The sequence below is a fragment of the Myxocyprinus asiaticus genome, chromosome 6 (genome assembly GCF_019703515.2).
Source record: "Myxocyprinus asiaticus isolate MX2 ecotype Aquarium Trade chromosome 6, UBuf_Myxa_2, whole genome shotgun sequence".
NCBI lineage: Eukaryota > Metazoa > Chordata > Actinopteri > Cypriniformes > Catostomidae > Myxocyprinus > Myxocyprinus asiaticus.
In genome coordinates, this window is record NC_059349.1 from 36,397,074 (window position 1) to 36,418,425 (window position 21,352).

The window sequence follows — 21,352 nt, forward strand, 5'->3', positions numbered from 1 at the left end:
AATTTCGAAGAATAAATTATTTCATGAGACTCATGATTGTTATGAAAGCATACGATAAGGTTTGGTGAGAAACAAACCAAAATCAAATGTATTATACAGTGAAAATGTTCACTGACCGTTGATCTCCTGTGTGCATTCATGATAGGGCATGAGAGCAACAGTTACACAGCCCTTTTGCGACATTGGGGCATTCAAGCGAAATTCGTTTTATCTAAAAACAGGTCCACCACAGCGATAGTGACAACAGAACACAACACAGCTGCACACACAACAGAAAACAGAACTTACTAAACATGTCTGAAGAGTTTGTAGTCAAAGAATTTATGCATTTCTATGCCCAGCCTTATTATTTTTGAAATTTTTGATCAGTTCACAACGGACGGAGTTACCCGCACGATGCCGAAAATAGAAAGTACCATCGCTCACCACTGCTGGTTCAGACAAAAAATCTAATTACCATAGAAAATACACCTTTTATCGCGTGTTGTTTGCCGTCAGGTTAGGACACGGTGGGATTGTGGCTGCCTGTAGCCTCCTCTATTTTTCTATTTGATTTCTGAGTACTCCATTAAAAAAAAAAATAAGGCTGGGCATAGAAATGCATCAAGTCGTTCGCTTCAAACTCTTCAGATACGTTTAGTAAGTTCTGTTCTCTGTTTTGTGTGGAGCTGTGTTGTGTTGTCACTATCACTGTGGCGGACCTGTTTTTAGATAAACAAAAATGTTTTCGCTTGAATGCCCCAATGTCATAAAGGGGCTGCATAACTGTTGCTTTCATGCTCTATCATGAAGGCGCACAGGAGATCAACTGATCAACCTTATCGTTTACTTTTATAACAATCATGAGTCTCATGGAATAATTTATTAGACTTCTGAGTTATACTTTTGCATTCTTTTGAAGCTTGAAGAGGTAATTACCATAAACTGCCATTGTATAACATCACTGAGCACAACTTTTTTTTCACAATTACTCCCTTTGTGTTAAGAAAAAGAAAGAAAGTCATATAGGGTTATAACAACACAGGGGTGAGTAAACAGTGACTGAATTTTCATTTTTGGGTAAAGCAGTCCTTTAACATTTATATACTGAGGTATAGAACTGAGGTTCTACCTGAAAGCCATTAATGGGGAATTGGGCCTCGACATGGGGAATTGTCCGTGGTCTACTCAATCTCTCCATGTTATCTGGAATGGTGGTCATACCTTGCTGCTCTCTCTCCATTCCCTCTGTATCGCCATGGGCTGTGCCCATCTTGCAAAATATGTCAGAGCCCTGCTGAATTCAGTGCACTATACAGCAAATTTTGGCTTAGCACCAAAACTCTTGTCTTACTGTCATGTCAGGTACACTCCTGCTATGCGGCAACGGCGAGTGTCGGAAAAAAATTTGCATTGATTTAGCTTATAGTGTGAAAAAAGACTTGGAGTCAAAGTGATTTGCTGTCTGTTGTAACATTTATTTTAGTTTTTAGAATTCTATCTTTATCCAGGGCATGCTGAGTGACTTCAGTCAGGCTTCCTAAGCAACCAATTGGCCCGGTTGCTAGGGTGGGTAGAGTCACATTGGGTTAACCTCCTCGTGGTCGCAATAATGTGGTTCTCACTCTCGGTGGGGTGCGTGGTGAGTTGTGCATGGATGCCGCGGAGAATAGCGTGAAGCCTCCACACGCGCTATGTCTCCGTGGTAACGCGCTCAACAAGCCACGTAATAAGATGCACGGATTGACGGTCTCAGATGCGGAGGCAACTGAGATTTGTCCTCTGCCACCTGGATTGAGGCGAGTCACTATGCCACCACGAGGATTTAGAGCACATTTGGAATTGGGCATTCCAAATTGGGGAGATTTGGCATTTTTAATTATTGCAAAAACAGTTCTGAGCGAGGTTAATGTACTTTAGAAGTTTTGTTTGAGTAGTAATCTGAGAAGCAGCTTTTGGGAGTAACATTGCAGACGCAATAAAATAAAATAAAATAAAATGAATGAATATATAATATATATATATACATATATATATATATATATATATCAGTATGATTGAGTAATCTGTTCTTCTCCATTCCATAACCATCTGCCACTGCATACAGCTGATTTACTCATAAGGATTTGCTGAGCAGTTCATTGGGTGCTTGTAACAAAAAGACTTTCATCATTGTTTCAGGACTTAGTAGGAAAGATACCATGAAACTACAGTAATCCAATCATAAATATGCTGGTATTGAGTTGCATACCTACTCAGATAGCTTTCAGTTCCCTCTGAAATTAGTGTTAGTGCAATCTGCCCAAAATGAGGTATCTATTCTAAAATTCATTTTCCTGGATTTCGCTCAAAGAGGGGTTTTAGTAGGCAATGTTTTTTGGGCAGCATCCAAAGCTTGATTTAGATTATGTGAATTTATTGAAAATGAATCCTTGTATGAGTCACTTAAAAAAGATGTATTTTCAAAAAACACAATTAACCCCTAGCAACAGTGTCAGGGATAAGCACTCACAATTTCAGATACTAGAAAATAACAAGACATTTTAATTTCTGAAGTAAGCCATCCACCAGAAGGTGCCTTTTCACCTTATGTGAAATTAAATCCCTAAAAGTCCCACTTCTGTGAGGGAGGATACACTCCACAGGTTGCCTGACCGACCATGTATAATGCTAAGCGAAAGATAGAATAAACAAAATAAACTCCAAGGCAACAACCTGTTTTCATGGACAAAAATGTTTTGAGGCCCCATGTTTGTGCTGGCATCTCGCTTCACTAAAGTATGCACCCCTTGATTGGCTCTCCCCAGAGTTCTCAAAAGACTACTAATTATGTTCCCCTCCATTTCATTCCTAATGCAATTTTTTTTTTTTTTTTTTTTTTTAAATATAAAACCTGAACATACTGAAAAACAAATTTTTGGTAACAATTTACAACAGTGGAAGGGTGAATTCCATTTTGTGTGTGTGTTGTCAACTCGTTCCATTATTTTCAGATGAAGAAACCCTGAGCATGGCCTGAGAGGAATCAGATGACCATTCTTTTAACCATATTTGCAGCAAGGAATTTGAACAGTGGTTCATTTGTGGCATTGTTTGTATGGTTTTTTCAAATGGAGGCACACATTATGGGAAATGATTGCCCAAATCTTTGGAGGCTGGTATGAAGCAGTCAAATAAACTTTACTTGATAGTAACAGAGCTCCAAAGATAGATTCAAAATAATCTAAAAAAATAAATAAAAAAATCCACAAAAATTCACACAATTTCCACAAAATTCCACCAAAAATTCAAGTCTAAGCAACTAAACACAAAACTCTGGATATTTTTGGAATGGAATATTGGCTTACTATAGATTCACTGTGCAATATACTCTACATACTGCTTACCATAAATATTAAGTGAAACAGTTAGCATTACTCAAATGGTAAATGGCCGAGTTTGGTCATAAAGATATTGCAGTAGTAGTATGAGTAGTATGGGTAGTATGCCATTCCAAACTCAGACAACTGTTCTCATTCACTAATAATTATTGCATTGATGTTGTGTTCTTAAACGCACAGGAAAAGTTCTCTCAAAAAATTTCCGCCTGATTCAAAACACATGCGTATGCACATGGGGCCTCATTCGTGAAACATAAGCAGAACAAATTTTTGTGTAAATTGTTCATAAAACTGTTCTTAAATAAATTCTCAGATTTATGAAAGTTTTTTTGTATTTTCAAAACATTAGTTGGTACAAACAAAGTTTACATTGGATAATGTGAACTCTGTTTTCCGAACTCCGGTGTGTACCCGGGTCCTCTTGAAAAGGTGGTCTTAGTTACGGTTCATGTGAACTCTGGTACAGTTCCCTGCTAATATGAATGCAATAGTACCAAATCACGGAAGTAAACTGCATAATTTGCGTCTTTGCAGGCTTGCATTCGCAATTATTAAAGTATATTGCATTTCTCATATCTGATTGTGTCCAAATACACCGGCTTCATAGAGCAGCTCACATTCTTCACATCTCCTGCAATGCATCCGCAGGCTCGCGGCTGACAAACACTAACATTTACCACATTATTGCACATTCAGTGCATCCAAGGGAGACAAACACAAGTTTTGTTCTGTGCATGGCAAGTTTTCATGGTAAATCCAAAGACAAATTTTAATACTTCACTTAACTCAGTGATGTCTTCCCGAGCTGTTACCTAGTTACAGTGGTAAATAGCTGCTGCTTGTACGCATGTTGATGACATAATCGGACCGCAGTTCAGACCCAAATAACATGCTGTGAACACAGACCAGCGTGGGCAGCGCGAGGGGGAGGAAATTAACTGGGTGTTTTTGAGGCAGTTGGCATGCTTAAAATTTCATGAAAACACACATCAGAGTTGTCTGCCATTAGGGCTGGGCAGTGGGGGGGAAACTCTATAGCGCCCCCTTTAAAATGGGCATGTAAGATGGCCTCTGTAGCACCCCCATTTTCACCTATAGTCACCAAACTTGGTACATATATAGTTCTCACCAAGCCGGACAACTTTCATAATTATAGTCATTATCTCCGCCCAACAAGAAGTCAGCCATTTTTGATTTTCTGAAAATCGCAAGCTCTGAACTTTTAAATACTCCTACTAGGGGATTCATGTGACTGGCACCAAATTTGTGCAACATCATGCCAAGACATTGTAGATGCTAAATTGCAAACAGATTTTCTATATTTTGAATGGTTTCACCATGGAGAAGCAATACATTTATGGCGAAAAATGTGAAACAGGAAGTGCCTTACATCTTCTCTGTGCATTGTGTGATTTTGATGAAAATTCAGCTGTATGTTTGGTAATGGGGGCTAATCACATTGATGCAGCTATTATGGGTCATGGTCATAACGCCACCAACTGGCAGCAGGAAGTATGGCACTTTTAACAGACTTTGAAATAGCCCTCTTATGTTTACATGAATTGTTTCAAAATTATTTCGAATAATTGTCAAAGGATACTTTATATTTTAAATATGGTTGACATGGCAACACATTAATTGTTATTATTCCTTTCTTCCTATATTTGGGTGTTTTTGAGGCACTTGGCATGCTTAAAATTCATGACATTTTGCACACACATTAGAGTTGTTGGCCATTAGGGCTGGGCAAAAGTTCATGCATGGGCATGTAGGGTGGGGGGAGGGGGGCTCTGTAGCACCCCTTTTAAAATGGGCATGTGAGACGGCCTCTGTAGCACCCCCATTTTCACCTACAGTCACCAAAACTATATATGGTACATATATAGTTCTCATCAAGCTGGACAACTTTCATAATTATAGTTATCAGGTCCACCCAACAGGAAGTCAGCCATTTTGTATTTTTTGAATAATGCAGTCCCTGAACTTTTAAATCCTCCTCCTAGGGGATTCATGAGACTGTCACCACATTTAGACAATATTATGCCAAGACACTGAAGATGCTAAATTGTGAACAGAGTTTTTATATATCGAATGGTGTTGCCATGGTGAGGCATTAAATTAATGGTAAAAAATGGGAAACAGGAAGTGGCTCATATATTCTGTGTGCAATGTGTGATTTAGATCAAAATTGAGATGTATGTTTGGTCTTGGGGGCTAATCACATGGATGTGACTATTTTTGTGTCACGGTCATAGCACCACCACCTGGCAGCAGGAAATTTGGCTCTTACAACAGACTTTAAAATAGTCCTCTTATTTTTACCCAAATTGCTTTAAAATAGTTTAGAATATGGTCAAATACCAAATGCACGTGTCTACCTTGCATTGTTTTCTGAAAGCCACCAGGTGGAAATGGACCCATGATGCTTGGGCCTATCATCACTGCTTGCAGCTATATTTTAGTATTATATTTCTATTTTAGCCTGCATTGAGTTGGTGCCCCCCGGAGTCGTGGTGCCCCTGAACACTCGCCTAATTGCATCGCATTTGTGATTGAATTTTTAGTAAAAAAAAATTTTTTTTTTTTATATAGGTATAGATTTTCACTATACAAAATACCCCACCCCACAAAAAGTGATAAAGGTAACTGTAGACTTTAACAGCATGTATTTGTTTAGACATTTTATTTGAACAAGAATGATATGAGTTTAGCAGGACACAGGCCTAATGATTTAATGCATCTCTTGAAATACCTTAAAGCAGACATGACCAGTCAGAACAGGAGTAGGATAGAACAGGAGGAAAACATTGGCAATTATGTGTCCATAATCATGATGGCTCGCATCACACTCATGCAGAAACAAGGTTTAAATATTGCTTTGCAAAAGACATGCCTGCATTTCAGACAGAAATAATATTTAGTGCTTATAAAGCACTGAGCATAAGATGTAAATAATTTAATTTTCTTCGGCGGCCTAACATTTACAGAATTTTCAATACAGGAATAACCCTGAGAATGTCACCCACCAAAGTGGCTAGTAAGAATGACTAAGTTATCCGCCACTGCCGATTTACACCCGCATTTGGCAGGTGGGCAGATGTTAATGTCAAGGCTTGTTAGGTAGTATGCCATTCCGAACTCAGCTAGAGTTTTAAATAGGCTGACTAATAAGGCAAACAGGTACAGGTCAGGAGTTTTTAGAAAAAATTGAAATTTGGTTTCTTTTGTTTCTGAAAAAAAAAAAAAACAAACAAAAAAAACTGTTTCAGCTTTCAAATTATGTCAATGCAATTATAAAAATTCAAACTATAAATGTTTTTTTTTTTTTTTGCTCTCTAATGCGGTCAAATCGCGCTGCTTTCAGACGGAAGCACTGCATATAGCATTTTCTCCTCCAAACAGCGCACCTCTTTACTACAAAATTACAGCACAAAAAAAAAAAAAAAACACATAAATGAACATAAGATGAGTTATTGAAAGACACAATGGCATTGTGATTATCTCTTGTGTAATCAGTGAATCAGTGTTGCAATCGCAGGACGACATCTATGATATCAACAACCTTCACGTTCACTAATTGTATAAATGTATTTACCTCACGAAAGTTATGCGATGCCCAAAGTTTGTTAGCTTAATGAAATAAACTGTAGTGAAAAGCAATTTGCAAAAATTGTCACTGTCAGTGATGAGACAACAGATGCAGAATGGATACAACTCCTTTTAGAGAATGTAACCACTTCGATGCTGGAGAATACGTGATCTCCACATGGATGCACGAATGGAATCTTTAGAGGCTTTTTTTTCCTAAAAAAAAAGTGACCAGCATACCATATGTTATATGAGTGACTCTTAATAACTTTAAATACATTTTAAAACATTATCCAAGTCTCGCACTTGATTAATTTCAATGGCATCCACCCTTTCACTTAAGATACGTTCCCTGACATTGACGGAGCTAATATCCAGAGGGAATTACGATAAACAGTTATCCATTATTTTCCAAAACACTCAACATTTAATGTCATCACTATTTTCACTTCCAGGTTTCACATGACAGTATTGTCTACTCTACACTGCACTAATATGATGTTTCACATCTGTTTACTTTTAGTGAGTTTGGTATGCTACTTTTGTCACATAACATATCATTTGTGATTATTTTATAACTGGTTAAATACATCCATAAGTTACATAAAGTCCTCTGAATTCCCTCCGTCCAAAAGACCTGCATGCACCGATAAGATTGTTCATTTGCTTTGGCACATCTGCACCAAGATTGTCGACAAAGTTAAATGAGTTAGTGCTTGGGGTGAGTTTAAACACCATTGTAAATTGTGGGGAGAACTCTGGAGGAAGACAAGGTGGAATAATATGTTTTATGATCATGTATCTACCACATTTTACAGTGGCAATGATATTTTCATTCTGTTTTATTTTTGTGATAAAAGGTGCTCCATGGAGAATCAGTCTGTCAGCATTCTGTGGGAAGATGTGGCATACAGTCCATAAGCCACTACACTCAATGTTTCTCTTGGCTACAGGAAATGTTAAAGATGTCTCCATATGAGAGTGAATGGTGTCGGATCTCTGGCAACAAAATGTCTCATTGCTGATGTAAATGTAAACTGGGGGAATGTGTAAACCATACACAGACAAAATAAAAATAGAAAACAGAAATTATGATATTTCTTGACTCTTTGGATTCAATTCATCTTAAGCGGTCTCAAGTATTCCAACTCTGAATTCTTGTGGGCCTAAATGGCTTCAAAGAAACCCACTTATAAGACATGTTATTTGCTACTAGCTTGATCTGTTATGACCTATTTTGACAATGTTTTAATGGAACACAAGATTTGGTTTGTAAGTTCCATTTTGGTAAAATGGACTGGTTTATAGACGTGCATACTGTACACTGAGAAAAAGTTAACCTAAAAATGAGCTTCATGTGGTAACATCTAAATTCTATTAAGTTTATTTAATAAAAATAAACACACATTAGGTTGCAAAAACAATACTTATTTTAGATAGAAAAAGCTCTGTAGGGTAACAATTGAAGGTTACCACTTTTTGTAGAGTTATGACTACAGAGATAATGAAGAGCAAAACAGGTCCACTACATGGAGCTCCATAACACAATAGTTGGCACATAAAACTAAACCAATCGACACCCTCAGCATTTATCATTGATTATAGAGCTCTCCGGTCCTCCCAAGTGGCACGGGGGACCACCTCAATGCTGTGCTGGTGGTTATCTGTCAAAGTCCTCTTTCTTCTGTTTTATCTGACAGGGAGCATATGTGAACTCTGTGCTGATTATTATGTTTCCACTGCACAACTCCATCTCAACTCTCAAATAAAAAAATGGAGTCTATGGCACAGGTTGGATATCATTTACATCAAACATCATTGATACTAGCGTGTCTGGGGACCAAACATATGTTACATCAAACCTTATGTGATAAAGCGCTTCTAAGCTGCCATATTTGATTTGAGAGTGTTTCAATGAATAACGACAAAAATTTTAGCATGTACGTTTACAAAACTCTATCATATGGCTTCAGAAGACTATAATAGCGCACAAGTTGCATGTGCTACATTTATGGCACTTTTATTTATTTATTTTGTGTCCACAGAGCTTGGCAGGCTTTGTATGGAAAAACTTTGTATGAAAAAATGTTCTATGGAAAAACAGTTGAGGAAAAACATGATGGTGAGTAAACAATGACAGAATTTTCATTTTTGAGTGAACAGTTCCTTAAAGCTCTCCTAAAATTTCACCTTAACATGCATCTCACTGAGAGTGGACAAAAATCGATATCTTGCCCAAAACTGCATTAGCTGTCAGAGACTTTTTTGACTGCATCAAAGACCCTCAAAGACATAATGTTGCACTTCACCACCAAAAAATGATACAGTAGTTGGTACTCACCTCACATGCCTGAATACAGTGGATATGTGCTGGATTTGGATGCCACTTCAACATGCCAGCACAGACAATGCTCTGTCAAATGAGAGAAATGAGGAAGCAAGATAAATTTAGGGAGAGACAAATTATTTAACACCAAAAGTTCTTGTAATATGTATCCTCTTAAGATGAAATTTGAAAAATTATTATTTTTTTTTTTTTCCTAGTATCCAGAAATCTAATGACATCCAACTCAGTTTCAGAAGACAAAGCTCAGATGTAATAATGGTGCCAAAAATATAACATTGCAAATTAAGATCCAATTAATATGACGAGTTACACTTTCCCCCTTGTCTTTCCAATTTGAACAGACATTTCATTGATTTGACGTGAAATGGCTATTCATTCTCAGACTTGGAAATCTGACCTGTTTTTAAAGCAGAATTTCTGGAAAGAAACTTGCTTATCTCTGTTTCATCTCCCTCCTACTGTGACCTTTCCTCCATCATTCTTACCCAATCTGCAATACTTTGGACACCATTCCTGGAAAGTAAACTGTACTTAGAGGTGCTGATGTATCATTCTAAACAATGGGAGTCAGGCACCGTGCTTGATGTGTGGCAATTTAATTGTCTCTTGTAAAAACATCTCAGTGTAATCATTACTCTCACGAGCTGACATGACGATAAGGATAGACCCGGTCAACTCTTTTGCAGCGAGATTTCAGATGTGGATTGATCTGAATATGGTTTTGGAGCACAAATCAAGGCAGCCCAATCCAACTTATCACTCTGATGTGCCAATGATGTGATTTCAGTTACAAACATTGCTTCCAAAGTATTTAGTCTTGAAGCTCCCTGGCCTCTTGGTTCCAAATAAGGCCACCCAAATGAAAATTAGGACACTGGGTGTTTTTACATTTCTGAGAGTCATCCTTTCCTGTCAAAAAAGACGTAATTACTGGTCAACAGCATATGTTGTGTTTTGGATGCTGGTCTCCATTATGAGTTGCTGATATGTGGGTGTCCCAACCAGGACTTTTTAACCAACTAAACCAGCAAGCCTTCCTTTGTCTGAATGTATATATATATATAAAAAAAAAAAAAAAAAAATTTCAAAATAAAAAAAATAAATAAAATGGGCTTGATTTGATACGTTTTAAGTGGTCATAAAAAATAAATAAATAAAAAAAGCGACACTTTTGATATGAAAATGAATGGAAAACCACAAAAACAGAGTAATATATATATATATATATATATAAATCTGTCAAATTCAATCAATAAATCAGCCACAATGCAGAAAAAAACAGACAGAAATTACAGGGTGAAACTCTAAAACATCCTCAGTGCAAAACATACACACCCACTTACTCACAAACACACACACAAATGAACTGGAGAGACTATAACATAGAGCTTTTTTTTACATTTGTCAATAAAAAAACAAACAAACCATAAATCAGTCAAATTGATAAACACACACACTCTGAAATGAAGGGGTGAGATGGGGTGTCATGGTTTTATGTGTTTTTGTTCATGTTTTGTGTTTATGTAACATTGTTTGGTAGTCAAGTCAAGTCAAGTCTAGTTTAGTTCATTAGTTCATTTAGGATTTCACGTTGATGTAAATAAACACTGCACTTGGGTTCTACACTTCATCATCATCGTCTGCCTGTCATTGCCAGCATCATTACAGAATACCTGACCGCAAAATGAACCCAGCAGTTCGGCTTCTTCATTTACATCAGGGGAATCATCCCCTGGAGGAATATGTAGAGGACTTTTGTGCTTTGGCCAGCAGGGTCAATTTTAATGAGATTGCACTCAAAGACTGTTTTCACTTTGGGCTAAATGAGCCAATCTCCTCCTTGATGCCAGGCAGCCAGAGTACCTACAGCCTGACTCAATTTATCGACCTTACCCTACTGATATGTGGTTCATCGTTCACTGTGGGGGAGGTGGCCACCGAGCCAGAGTTCCATGTCATGGTCACCGAGCCAAGGTCCCATGCCATGTTCGACAAGCCAGGGTCCCACCTCATAGTCACAAAGCTTGCACCACCTTCTGCCCCGAATCCTGAGTCTGCTCCATGCCATGTCACAGCCACGCCTGAGTCTGCTCCATGTCATGTCACAGCCACACCTGATTCTGCTCCATGCCATGTCACAGCAATGCCTCAGCCTGCTCCATGCCATGTCACAGCAATGCCTCAGCCTGCTCCATGCCATGTCACAGTAACGTCTAAGCCTGCTCCATGCCATATCACAGCAACGCCTCAGCCTGCTCCATGCCATGTCACAGCAATGCCTGAGCCCATCACAATAACACCTCAGTCTGCTTCACGCCATGTCACAGCCGAACCTCAGTCTGCTCCATGCCATGTCACAGCCAAGCTTCAGTCTGCTCCATGCCATGTCACAAAAAAGCCTTTGTTCCATGGTCCAGGCCCACCTCCGTTCCAAGGTACAGGCCCACCTCCGTTCCAAGGTCCAGGCCCGCCTTCGTTCCAAGGTCCAGGCCCGCCTCCGCTCCATGGTCCAGGCCCGCTTCCACTCTACGAGCCAGCGCTCATGCCTGCCACAGCCAACGAGTCAGCATCCACGCCTACCATGGCCAAGTCAGGATCCTGCTGTACCATGTTACCATGTCAAGTCATCACAGTCCCCCCCCCCAACCCTCCAACTCCCTCTTTAACTCTGTGTTTTTGTTTGGGGCATTGGGAGCCACCCCGAGTGGGGGGGATATGTCAAGATTTTATGTGTTTTTGTTCATGTTTTGTGTTTATGTAATGTTATTTGGTAGCCAAGTCAAGTCAAGTCAAGTCTAGTTTAGTCCGTTTATGTTTTCTGTTCATGGTTTCTGGATTTCACGTTGATGTAAATAAACACCGCACTTGGGTTCTACACTACATCATCATTGTCTGCCAGCATCGTTACATGGGGTAACACACTCACAATGCAGAACACACACACACAGAACCATGTTTGCAAAATACATTTTTACTATAGAAAGTTTGAAATTGCATTTATACTTGTTTTATACTTTAATTGAATTTACAGAATTTTGCAGTTAATTGATCTGTTTCTTGATGTTAAGTTTCTTGACATTATTATGCATTACTTTGAGTTATTACATTTTTATGTTTGAAATAAATTATTGGTAGAAAAAAAATGCTTATTCTGTGTCTTCTCTTTGTAACACCATGGTCAGGTTTGATTGCAAGCATAATGACATTAACTGCAAAAACTGACACTTCAAATACATTTTAAAATGCTTAACTTATAGTTCAAATAATAGTTTGATAATGTCTAATCCAAATGCATATATTTTGATAAAATATAAAATTAGATTACAACAAGCCATCAGACTACATAGTTGGTGGCTACAGCCATCTACTGGCTGTTACTGGCATGACATGTTTTTCAAGTCATGCTATTTATATTTTCATCATCAGATGGCATTAATCGGACTCCAATTTATGTGACATTCTCACATTTTATTCATGTTTCAACTTGTAGAAGTGTAGGTTCTGAATTGTTTTTTTTTTTTTTTGTTTGTTTTTTTCTAAAATTTGTCAATTTGTATATGCAAATTAATTGTAACATTTAGAAATTGACATGTAAATAATATCAAAATAGTATAAAATCCCAAATGAAATTCATAATTTTATTGTTCTTACTTCAGGGAAGAATAAATGGTCATTCATTATCATCATCATCATCATCATCATCAACATAAAAAAATAAAAATAAAAAATAAAATAAAAAAAGGGTTACACATCTGACCCTTTCGGTCAAAAATGACCACAAATACCAAAGGGAGGTGCCATTTTTCAATACCATAGGAGGGGTAATAAGCTTAATCAGACAGACAATGCTGGTTTATATTTTATATTTATATTTATTTATAAGAAATACTTGCTACAACCTTTAAGTGTGAAGTCTGAATAGGGAAAACAAGGACAGCTTATTCACTTGTCATAGCAATTTTCCATTTTCTGTGATGTGCATGTTTACTTAACCACTGACTAACAGGTGTGGACCGATGATTTTCACATTTAAAGATGATCAAAATCATGCTACTATTCTCTCAAACCAACCTGTTTTTCAGGCAGAGGACAGAGTTTGCACTTTTAGGGTGGCTTTAATAGTAAAAATGGAAAAGGGAGGGTTTTCAGAGTGTACATAAAGATTTGACTTGGAGTTTGGTGGAAGCGCTAGAAAAACAGCCATTAATATCAAATAACAAGTTGTGGCAAACTGTTCCCGCTACCTCACCTGAACTTTGCTGGGAAGCATCCAGTGCTCTACTGTATCAGAGGTAGTGCCATTGGCTAACACCACAGGGTCACTCAAGGCCACAATGCATGTTGGGTAGCAGACCGCACCTGCCATGACACAAAGCGAGCTTTGCTTTAACCCTCATTTACATCTGTTGAATATATTCATGTCAACACATGAATTGCCAAACTCTTGACTGGTCATCCATAGTTCAACAGCTTTTTTGTAGGCAGGTTGGCACTCAAAACTATTCTACTGCATGCAACTGACTGTGGTCATGTGGTCCAGGTATTTCTATACCTCATATTAGAAATGATTAATACAGTGACTTATAAATGCACAACCGAATAAATAAATAAATAAAAATGTCAGAAAACAATGTAAAAACAGAAAAAAAGGAAAGGCGCACATTGTTATTAATAGTATTTTGACACTTAAGCCACACTTAAAATATATGAATGTCACTGCATTTGATAACAAAATATCAAACCAAGTGGCATTTATGTTAAAGAGTCATGAAACCCCAAAACAATTTTTTGAAATGTGAACAGATATGTACAGGTTGCACATCACTGAAAAAAGTTACAGCACTCTTTGTTTAATGTTAAGGGGTGTTTTTATTAATTAATTTATTTTTGTATTTATTTATTTTTTATTTTATTATTTTTTTTTTTTATTGAGCTATTTCATTCTTCTGGTTTCAAAATGAAAGTTGAAGCAATGTCACAAAATTGAGGTATATGCGTAAACTTCGAGTTATGATTGGTAGGACAGCAAAAATGTACTGTACGTCACTAGATTCTGAGCGTTTCTCAACATTATTCATGAGAAGAAAAGCTTTCATCCAATCACAGCACTGCCTTATGCATTAGCTCGCATTACAGCCACAGCGGAGAATTCAAACTCATGGACGTAACAGCTGTTCCGCAGGTATGAGACTTCAACAGCACTCAGGGAACAGACATGAGAGTGGACTTTTACACTAAACAATGTGGTCAGATAGAAATTACTCCACAAAACTCACCGCAGTCCATAACCGGACCAGTGCGAGCATTTTTTGGCTGCAGTTGTGCTAGTCGCGCTCCAAACACGTTGTTTATGAGGGAGGGCTACGGGCACTGATTCCATCGCTTCTTCTGTGTATGTCAGATAATGGACACGCTAAGATTGAAATCACATGTCAAAATTGATCACAGTCCATAACTGCACCGAAGCAGAGCATGTGAGCAGAGCATTGAGTGGAGCGGTGATAATTCCACCTGAGCGGAAAGCGCCTTTTTGAAGATTCCACTCCGCTCGCTCTGGCCGCTCAGTGCCACTCGCTCAACCCAGAATGCGCTTCATCATATGCTGGTTCGAGAATCTGCAAAATAAGCAATAGATCTAAGGTCATGGAGTCCAAATATTGTTTTAATGAAGTTGCAAACCTTATACATAAATGCACAGCAATAATCAAAGTTAAGAACAAGGAAGGAGAAGAAATTGAAAAGGAGTGTGGAGAGACTGTGAGAGTTAGTAAAGATTCGTTTTGGAATCTTAAGCGGCACATTGCCAGAAAGCACGAGGATGTGCTACTAAAACATAGTGCAGCAAAAGGTGAGCTAGTAGGTTATATATCATTTGATAATAAATTAACAGATAAGTAGGTAGTAAGGTATCTTGTTATGCATTCATGTCAGTGCAGCTAGAAGTAAGCAATAGCCAACAAACAACTGTAATATGAATAGTTAGCCTATTGAAAGGTAGCTTATAGGTAATGTTAAAGTTAGACTACAAAAGTTATAACAACACTTTTTGAATTATTTTGAAAACTGCACAGAGTAATAAGGCATAGAATTTTGATCATGTCCACTAAATGGTACAGTAATGTAATGTACGCAAATTTGTTCATTACAGAAAAAAATGCAACCAATCAAAAGGAGAGAAATATTTTTTTTCCTCTCCGGCGTCCCCAGTTCTCTGTGTCAAACGCATGGAAGAAAGAATTAGATGACGTATTTTTTAAGATGGTTTACTTGGATTATGAACCTCTTACAAAAGGTGAACGAGAGGGTATGCATCATTTTGCCAGCATTGCCCAGCCTGGCTATACCACACCATGTTACAGCACAGTATGTGATACTCTGATGCCAAATGTTCTCAGCGAGATGGAAGGCAGACTTAGAGAGCTGTTGCAGTTAGGAGATGGCTTTGCGCTTACTTTAGACATTTGGACAAACAGCTTTCTGGGTGTTGTGGCGATTTTTCTTGATGAAGTATTTAATAGTCACACAGTGCTGCTGGGCTGTGAACATCTTAATGGGCACCACACAGCAGAGCATATTTTCCATAAATATGAAAGTGTCTTGCAACACTGGAATTTACAACGAAGGGTTGTGAGGGTGGTGACCGACAGCACCAGCAATATGGTAAAGGCTTTCAACCTCCCAGGTTTTGAGGAGGGTGCAGCTGAAGAGGAAGGCGAGGAAGAGGTCCTTGAGGAAGATGGCAAAGAGGAAGGTCCACTCTCATCATTCCAGCCTGATCGTGTTGCGCAGATCATGGAGAACATAAGCGCCTCATATATCACCAACGCTAACCTCCATATGCGATGCCCCATACATTTACTTCAACTCGCCATAAAGGATGCAATAAACAATCATGCTGATATAGACAACATTTTCACACGAACTGCAAAACTTGTAAAGAGTGATAGGAAAAGTGCCTTAAACACTGAGGAGGCTGATAAACTAGGTGTGCGTCCCACCCCAGCATGTGTCACCAGGTGGAGCAGTCAGCTGTGCATGACTGAATCAGTATTAAAGATGTTTGAAAGAGACCCGCAATTCCAAAACAAACAGACCATTCCCGAACACGTTAAGCTGACCATGAATGATGTACATCAACTCCAAGCCCTGACTGAGGTGCTATTGCCACTGGCAGAACTTACTAATGATATGCAAAAAGAGCTCGGAAACCTGGGCATTATTCTTCCAGCTGTTATGGAAATTAAATGGCTTTTGTCCAATGTGTGTGAGACCCGCTCCCACTCAATTCATGAGTTTGCAGTGACACTGTCAGATAATATCTCTACTCGTTTTAATAGATTCTATTCTATTCTACCTTGTGTTGGTGGCTGTATTGGACCCACATTTTAAAACTGAATGGATCATTAGGGATGGTAAAGTGAGCAATCAACTCGCAGAGATTCGCAAACTGTTGGTGAAGGAGGCAGAATGCAGTGCCTTTGGAACAAGTGTGGGCACAGCGGCTGAGCCCAGAAGTGCTCCGAACAAGGCCCGCATATTCAGCTCATATGAGAGAAGCTCGAGTGTAGTTGACAATGCCAGAGGTGAGATGGAGGAGTACCTGGGCTCAGTGAGAAAGGGCACACAGGATGACGTCCTTGGATTTTGGAAAACCAATGCTGGATCCCTCCCTCGACTGGCCAGGGTCGCCCGCAAAATCTTCAGCATCCCCAGTGGTTCTTCCAGTGCTGAGCGTGTGTTCTCCATCACTGGATTACTGTCCCAGGCACACCGCATGAGCCTGAAGCCTGAGACTTTGTCCAAGCTAGTATTTCTAAAAGTAAATTCTAAAGTGCTGTAAAGATTGAGAAATTTTTCAATAGACCGCATTTCCCCGCAGTTTTGGTCTATTTTAATTTTAGAAAGTGTGTTTCTTTTATTAACGCCAGTAAATAATCCAGGTGTGTTTTATTCTGAAAGTTCTACGTGCATTTCATCATGTGTTTTTCTTTTTCTTTCATAGGCCTGTTTTGAATGGTCTGTTGCTCAAACAACATCCTGCCGACGTTGTGTCGATGTAGTGACACTAGGGGTCACACTTGGGAGCCCGAAACACCTCTGGTCTTTGATAAAATGCCAATGAAAATTGGCGAGTTGAATTTGCATACCACTCCCCTGGACATACGGGTATAAAAGGAGCTGGTATGCAACCACTCATTCAGGTTTTGTGCTGAGGAGCCGAGACAACACGTAACCTCCCCCAACGCTGTTATGAGTGTCAAACGGCCCTTCGGGGACAAGTCGACTGCCCAAAAGATAGAGACAGGCTAGCCCAGTCGTGGCCTCTTATCCTCTTTTTTTCCCTCTCCCCCCCCAAAAAAGGAATTAACCGACTGGGGCCACCAGCTCTACGTTGGGGTGTGGGGGGGGGGGGGATCCCTCCCAAGGGGAAGACACCGCAGAGACCACACCCCGCCCAGAGAGAGGGTGGAAATACATTATATGGTCTTGCCGAGGTTTGTCGGAAGTATGTCATGTGGAGAAGTCCCATGGTAGGTCCTACCCTACGTGGGAGGAGTTTCTACAAGCATGGTGACTGGGGCAGAGGAGCCTCTGCCCAAGGAAGACGCAGTTTACCAACAGGGAAACAAATCAGCGGAAGATATACTTTGCATGGGGTTACCTATGGGGAACCAACACATGCGGAGCACCTACCCCAGTACAGGGCTTAGTTAGCACACGTACTGAGCCAGCAGCGAGTTTCTCTGCGAACTCGTCTGCCACAGGGCTTGGAGGAAATCATCCAGGGAACACAGTTTGTGAACACTACTGGAAGTCAACAGTGCACGTCTTCAGCTCAGGGGAGGTGAAATGCGCTATGCGCAAGCGATACACCCGGCCAGCTGTCCTGGACTTACCTGCATGTGCCTGCCACTACACGGGACGAAACCGGTTCCACCTGGAGATTGTAGAACCTAGCAAATGTGTTGGGTGTTGCCCAGCCCACTGCTCTGAAAATGTCTGTTAGAGAGGTGCCACTGGTCAAGGTACAGGAGGCCACTACACTCCTGGTAGAATGGGCTTGTAGCCCTGCTGGGGGCGGCACGTTCTGGGCATGATATGCCATTGTTATGGCATCAATGAGCCAGTGGGCGATCCTCTGCTTGGAGACAGCGCTTCCTTTTCGCTGTGCACCAAAGCAGACAAAGAGCTGCTCAGAGACTCTAAAGCTCTGCGTGTGATCCAAATAGATGCGTAAAGCACACACCGGACACAGCAACATCAGGGCTGGGTCTGCCTCCTCCTGGGGCAATGTTTGCAGGTTCACCACCTGGTCCCTAAAAGGGGTCGTGGGAACCTTGGGCACATAGCCTGGTCGGGGTCTCAGGATCACATGAGAGTAGCCCGGACCAAACTCCAGGCACGTTTCGCTGACAGAGAACGCTTGCAGGTCTCCTACCCTCTTGATGGAAGTGATCGCAGTCAGGAGGGCAGTCTTCAAAGAGAGTGCCTTAAGCTCAGCTGACTGCAGGGGCTCAAAGGGGGCTCTCCATAGACCCTGAAGAACTACAGAGAGGTCCCATGAGGGAACGAGGTGTGGTCTGAAGGGATTCAACCTCCTGGCACCTCTCAGGAAAATGATGATCAGGTCGTGCTTCCCTAAGGACTTACCGTCCACTGTGTCGTGGTGTGCCGCTATAGCAGCTACATACACCTTCAAGGTGGAGGGGGACAGCCGCCCTTCCAACCTCTCCTGCAGGAAGGAAAGCACCGATCTGACTGCGCATCTCTGGGCATCTTCGCGTCAGGAAGAACACCACTTAGCGAACAGATGCCACTTCAAGGCATACAGGTGCCTTATAGAGGGGGCCCTAGCCTGAGTGATCATGTCTACCACTACGGGTGGTAGGCCACTTAAGTCTTCTGCGTCCCGTCCAGGGGCCAAACATGGAAATTCCATAGGTCTGGTCATGGGTGCCAGATGGTGCCCCGTCCCTGAGAAAGAAGGTTCTTCCTTAGGGGAATTTGCCAGGGGGGCTGTCGCTGTATGGGCAGCACCCAGACACGAAAGACAGCGATTGTGACCGTCAGAAGGCGAGAGATAACCAACCAGGAATAACACACAAATGGAAAGACATCTTTAAAAAGATGCGTCTTTTAAAAGACGTTCCGTGTGTGCCGCTCTTTTAGAGAAATATACTCTTTTTTTAGAATATACTCTTTTATTTCTGCCTAAGCACCCAGGGGTGTTCTCTGCAGTGCACCAGTGCAGAGGGGGGAGAAGCCGCTGAAATGCGCCTTCAGATCCAGCAGAGGTGAATGAACAGCCGTGGGAATTCATCTCAGTGAGCATCGACCGTTAGGCTCCGAAGAGAAAATCTGAATGAGTGGTTGCATACCAGCTCCTTTTATACCCATATGTCCGGGGGAGTTGTATGCAAATACCACTCGTCAATTTTCATTGGCCTTTTATGAAAGACCAGAGGTGTTTCGGGCTCCCAAGAGTGACCCCTAGTGTCACTACATCGACACAACGTCGAGTGAGTGACAGATAGGGAACGACAGTTATTATGTTGACTGAAATAAAATAGCGAATATCAAATATTCTTTTTCAGTTATTGTCTTTGATACAAGTTTACCAAGGGGCTAGACATCTTTTAAATTAATAAATGTAATAAATTTAAATTAATTAATAAAATTAATAAAAGGTACAGACTGTAACAGAATTTCACCCACAAATATCATAACTGTTATCTACAACTGTAATTGAGGCATTTATTCAAGAAATGTATACAAACAGAAACAAGTATACTACAGAGAAATTTTATGTCAGAGTGGGATTTGAGCGAACACTTTTTTACCGGTGAGTGTGAGCAGTAGCAGTGTCAACTTTTAATGTACGTTTACATCAAGTTTCCGGGATTTACACCTATTATGGTTTTCTGGTGTTGGGCCTCATGCATTCAGATAGATGACAAAGGCAGGCCTAACACAGTCGTAAAACCTAACTCAGGCCCACATACCAAGTCATAAATCTTACTGATAAAAACCACACCAAAATCAAACAAAGGGAGTCCAAAACAGACTACAAATCCCATGAAGCCTTGCTCACTAAAGGATCGAACTCTCAACTCCTATTGGATAAGGCACACGACAGAACACACCTCAACCGTGACATCATCAGGAGTAGAAATACCTCTGAAATGCTTCCGGGATTTGCTTCCAGCAACTTTGCCCGCCGTGTGTAGATGCAGCTCATCGTTGCTCTCAGTTGTAGCCTCGTGGCACAAGGAAGTAACGTCTGACTTGAAACTGTGGCCATACAATCTCCATCTCGCTGGACGAGTTGAGATTACTCTGTGTTCTACCGAACACTCTATCGGATCCAAAGGAGACCGCCGAGCAATCCGCATCTTCATCCGTTTGCCTGCAGAAGTGAAGAGATAAAAGATTTCTCTTCCATCTTCAATCAAGTCAACGTTGCTGATTTCTCCGCCAGCCCGCCGAGAATCAGCAGCCGTACCGCCCGCCGACAGAGCGAGGAAACAGCCTCCCATCATCACCCGAGCCTCGAGGAACCGAGTCGGAGTTAAAGGACGGATGAACACACATTCTACCTGTGTCCTCATGCGATTCAAGTAAGAGGTTTATGTCTGGGCAGAGACAGAATATTATAGTGTGTTATTCTTGTGTATCAACGTTATTGCTTGTACAGTTTACGGACCACCGTGTCCGCTCATTGCGATTGATACTCAAGGTTTAATTATCACGTATGAGATTTGCTGTGTTGTAGTCCAACCACATTGGACTGTTGTGCATTTCCGCCATCACAGGATCATTAAAGAATCAAAGACCGTGGGACGGTTTACGAGCCGTCCACCGTGTCTCTGTGTGATAAACTAACAGCTGCTTTCTCTCCCATGATCGCGAAATCGGCTTTGGGGCTGTCACTTTATTCTCTCTCTCTCTCGTACTAACCACACACACAAACACACGCGACCCCTCACAAACATTCTCGCACACATTTTTGGCTAGTAGATAGCTTTCCCTAAGCTATCGTATAAGCGGATACACACGG

The 21,352-nt window shown here is 40.6% G+C and overlaps 1 protein-coding gene across 1 annotated transcript in view; it reads right to left on the minus strand.

The window, feature by feature from the left end:
- The window catches only part of LOC127442209 (pappalysin-2-like), a 139,239-nt gene that overhangs the window by 15,487 nt on the left and 102,400 nt on the right, over positions 1 to 21,352 (minus strand). Inside the window, exons 20-21 of the mRNA XM_051700059.1 lie at positions 13,544 to 13,653; positions 9,289 to 9,360 (exon numbers count right to left, since the gene is read on the minus strand). Coding sequence (XP_051556019.1) covers positions 9,289 to 9,360; positions 13,544 to 13,653 — 182 coding nt within the window. The remainder of the gene's footprint in view (positions 1 to 9,288; positions 9,361 to 13,543; positions 13,654 to 21,352) is intronic.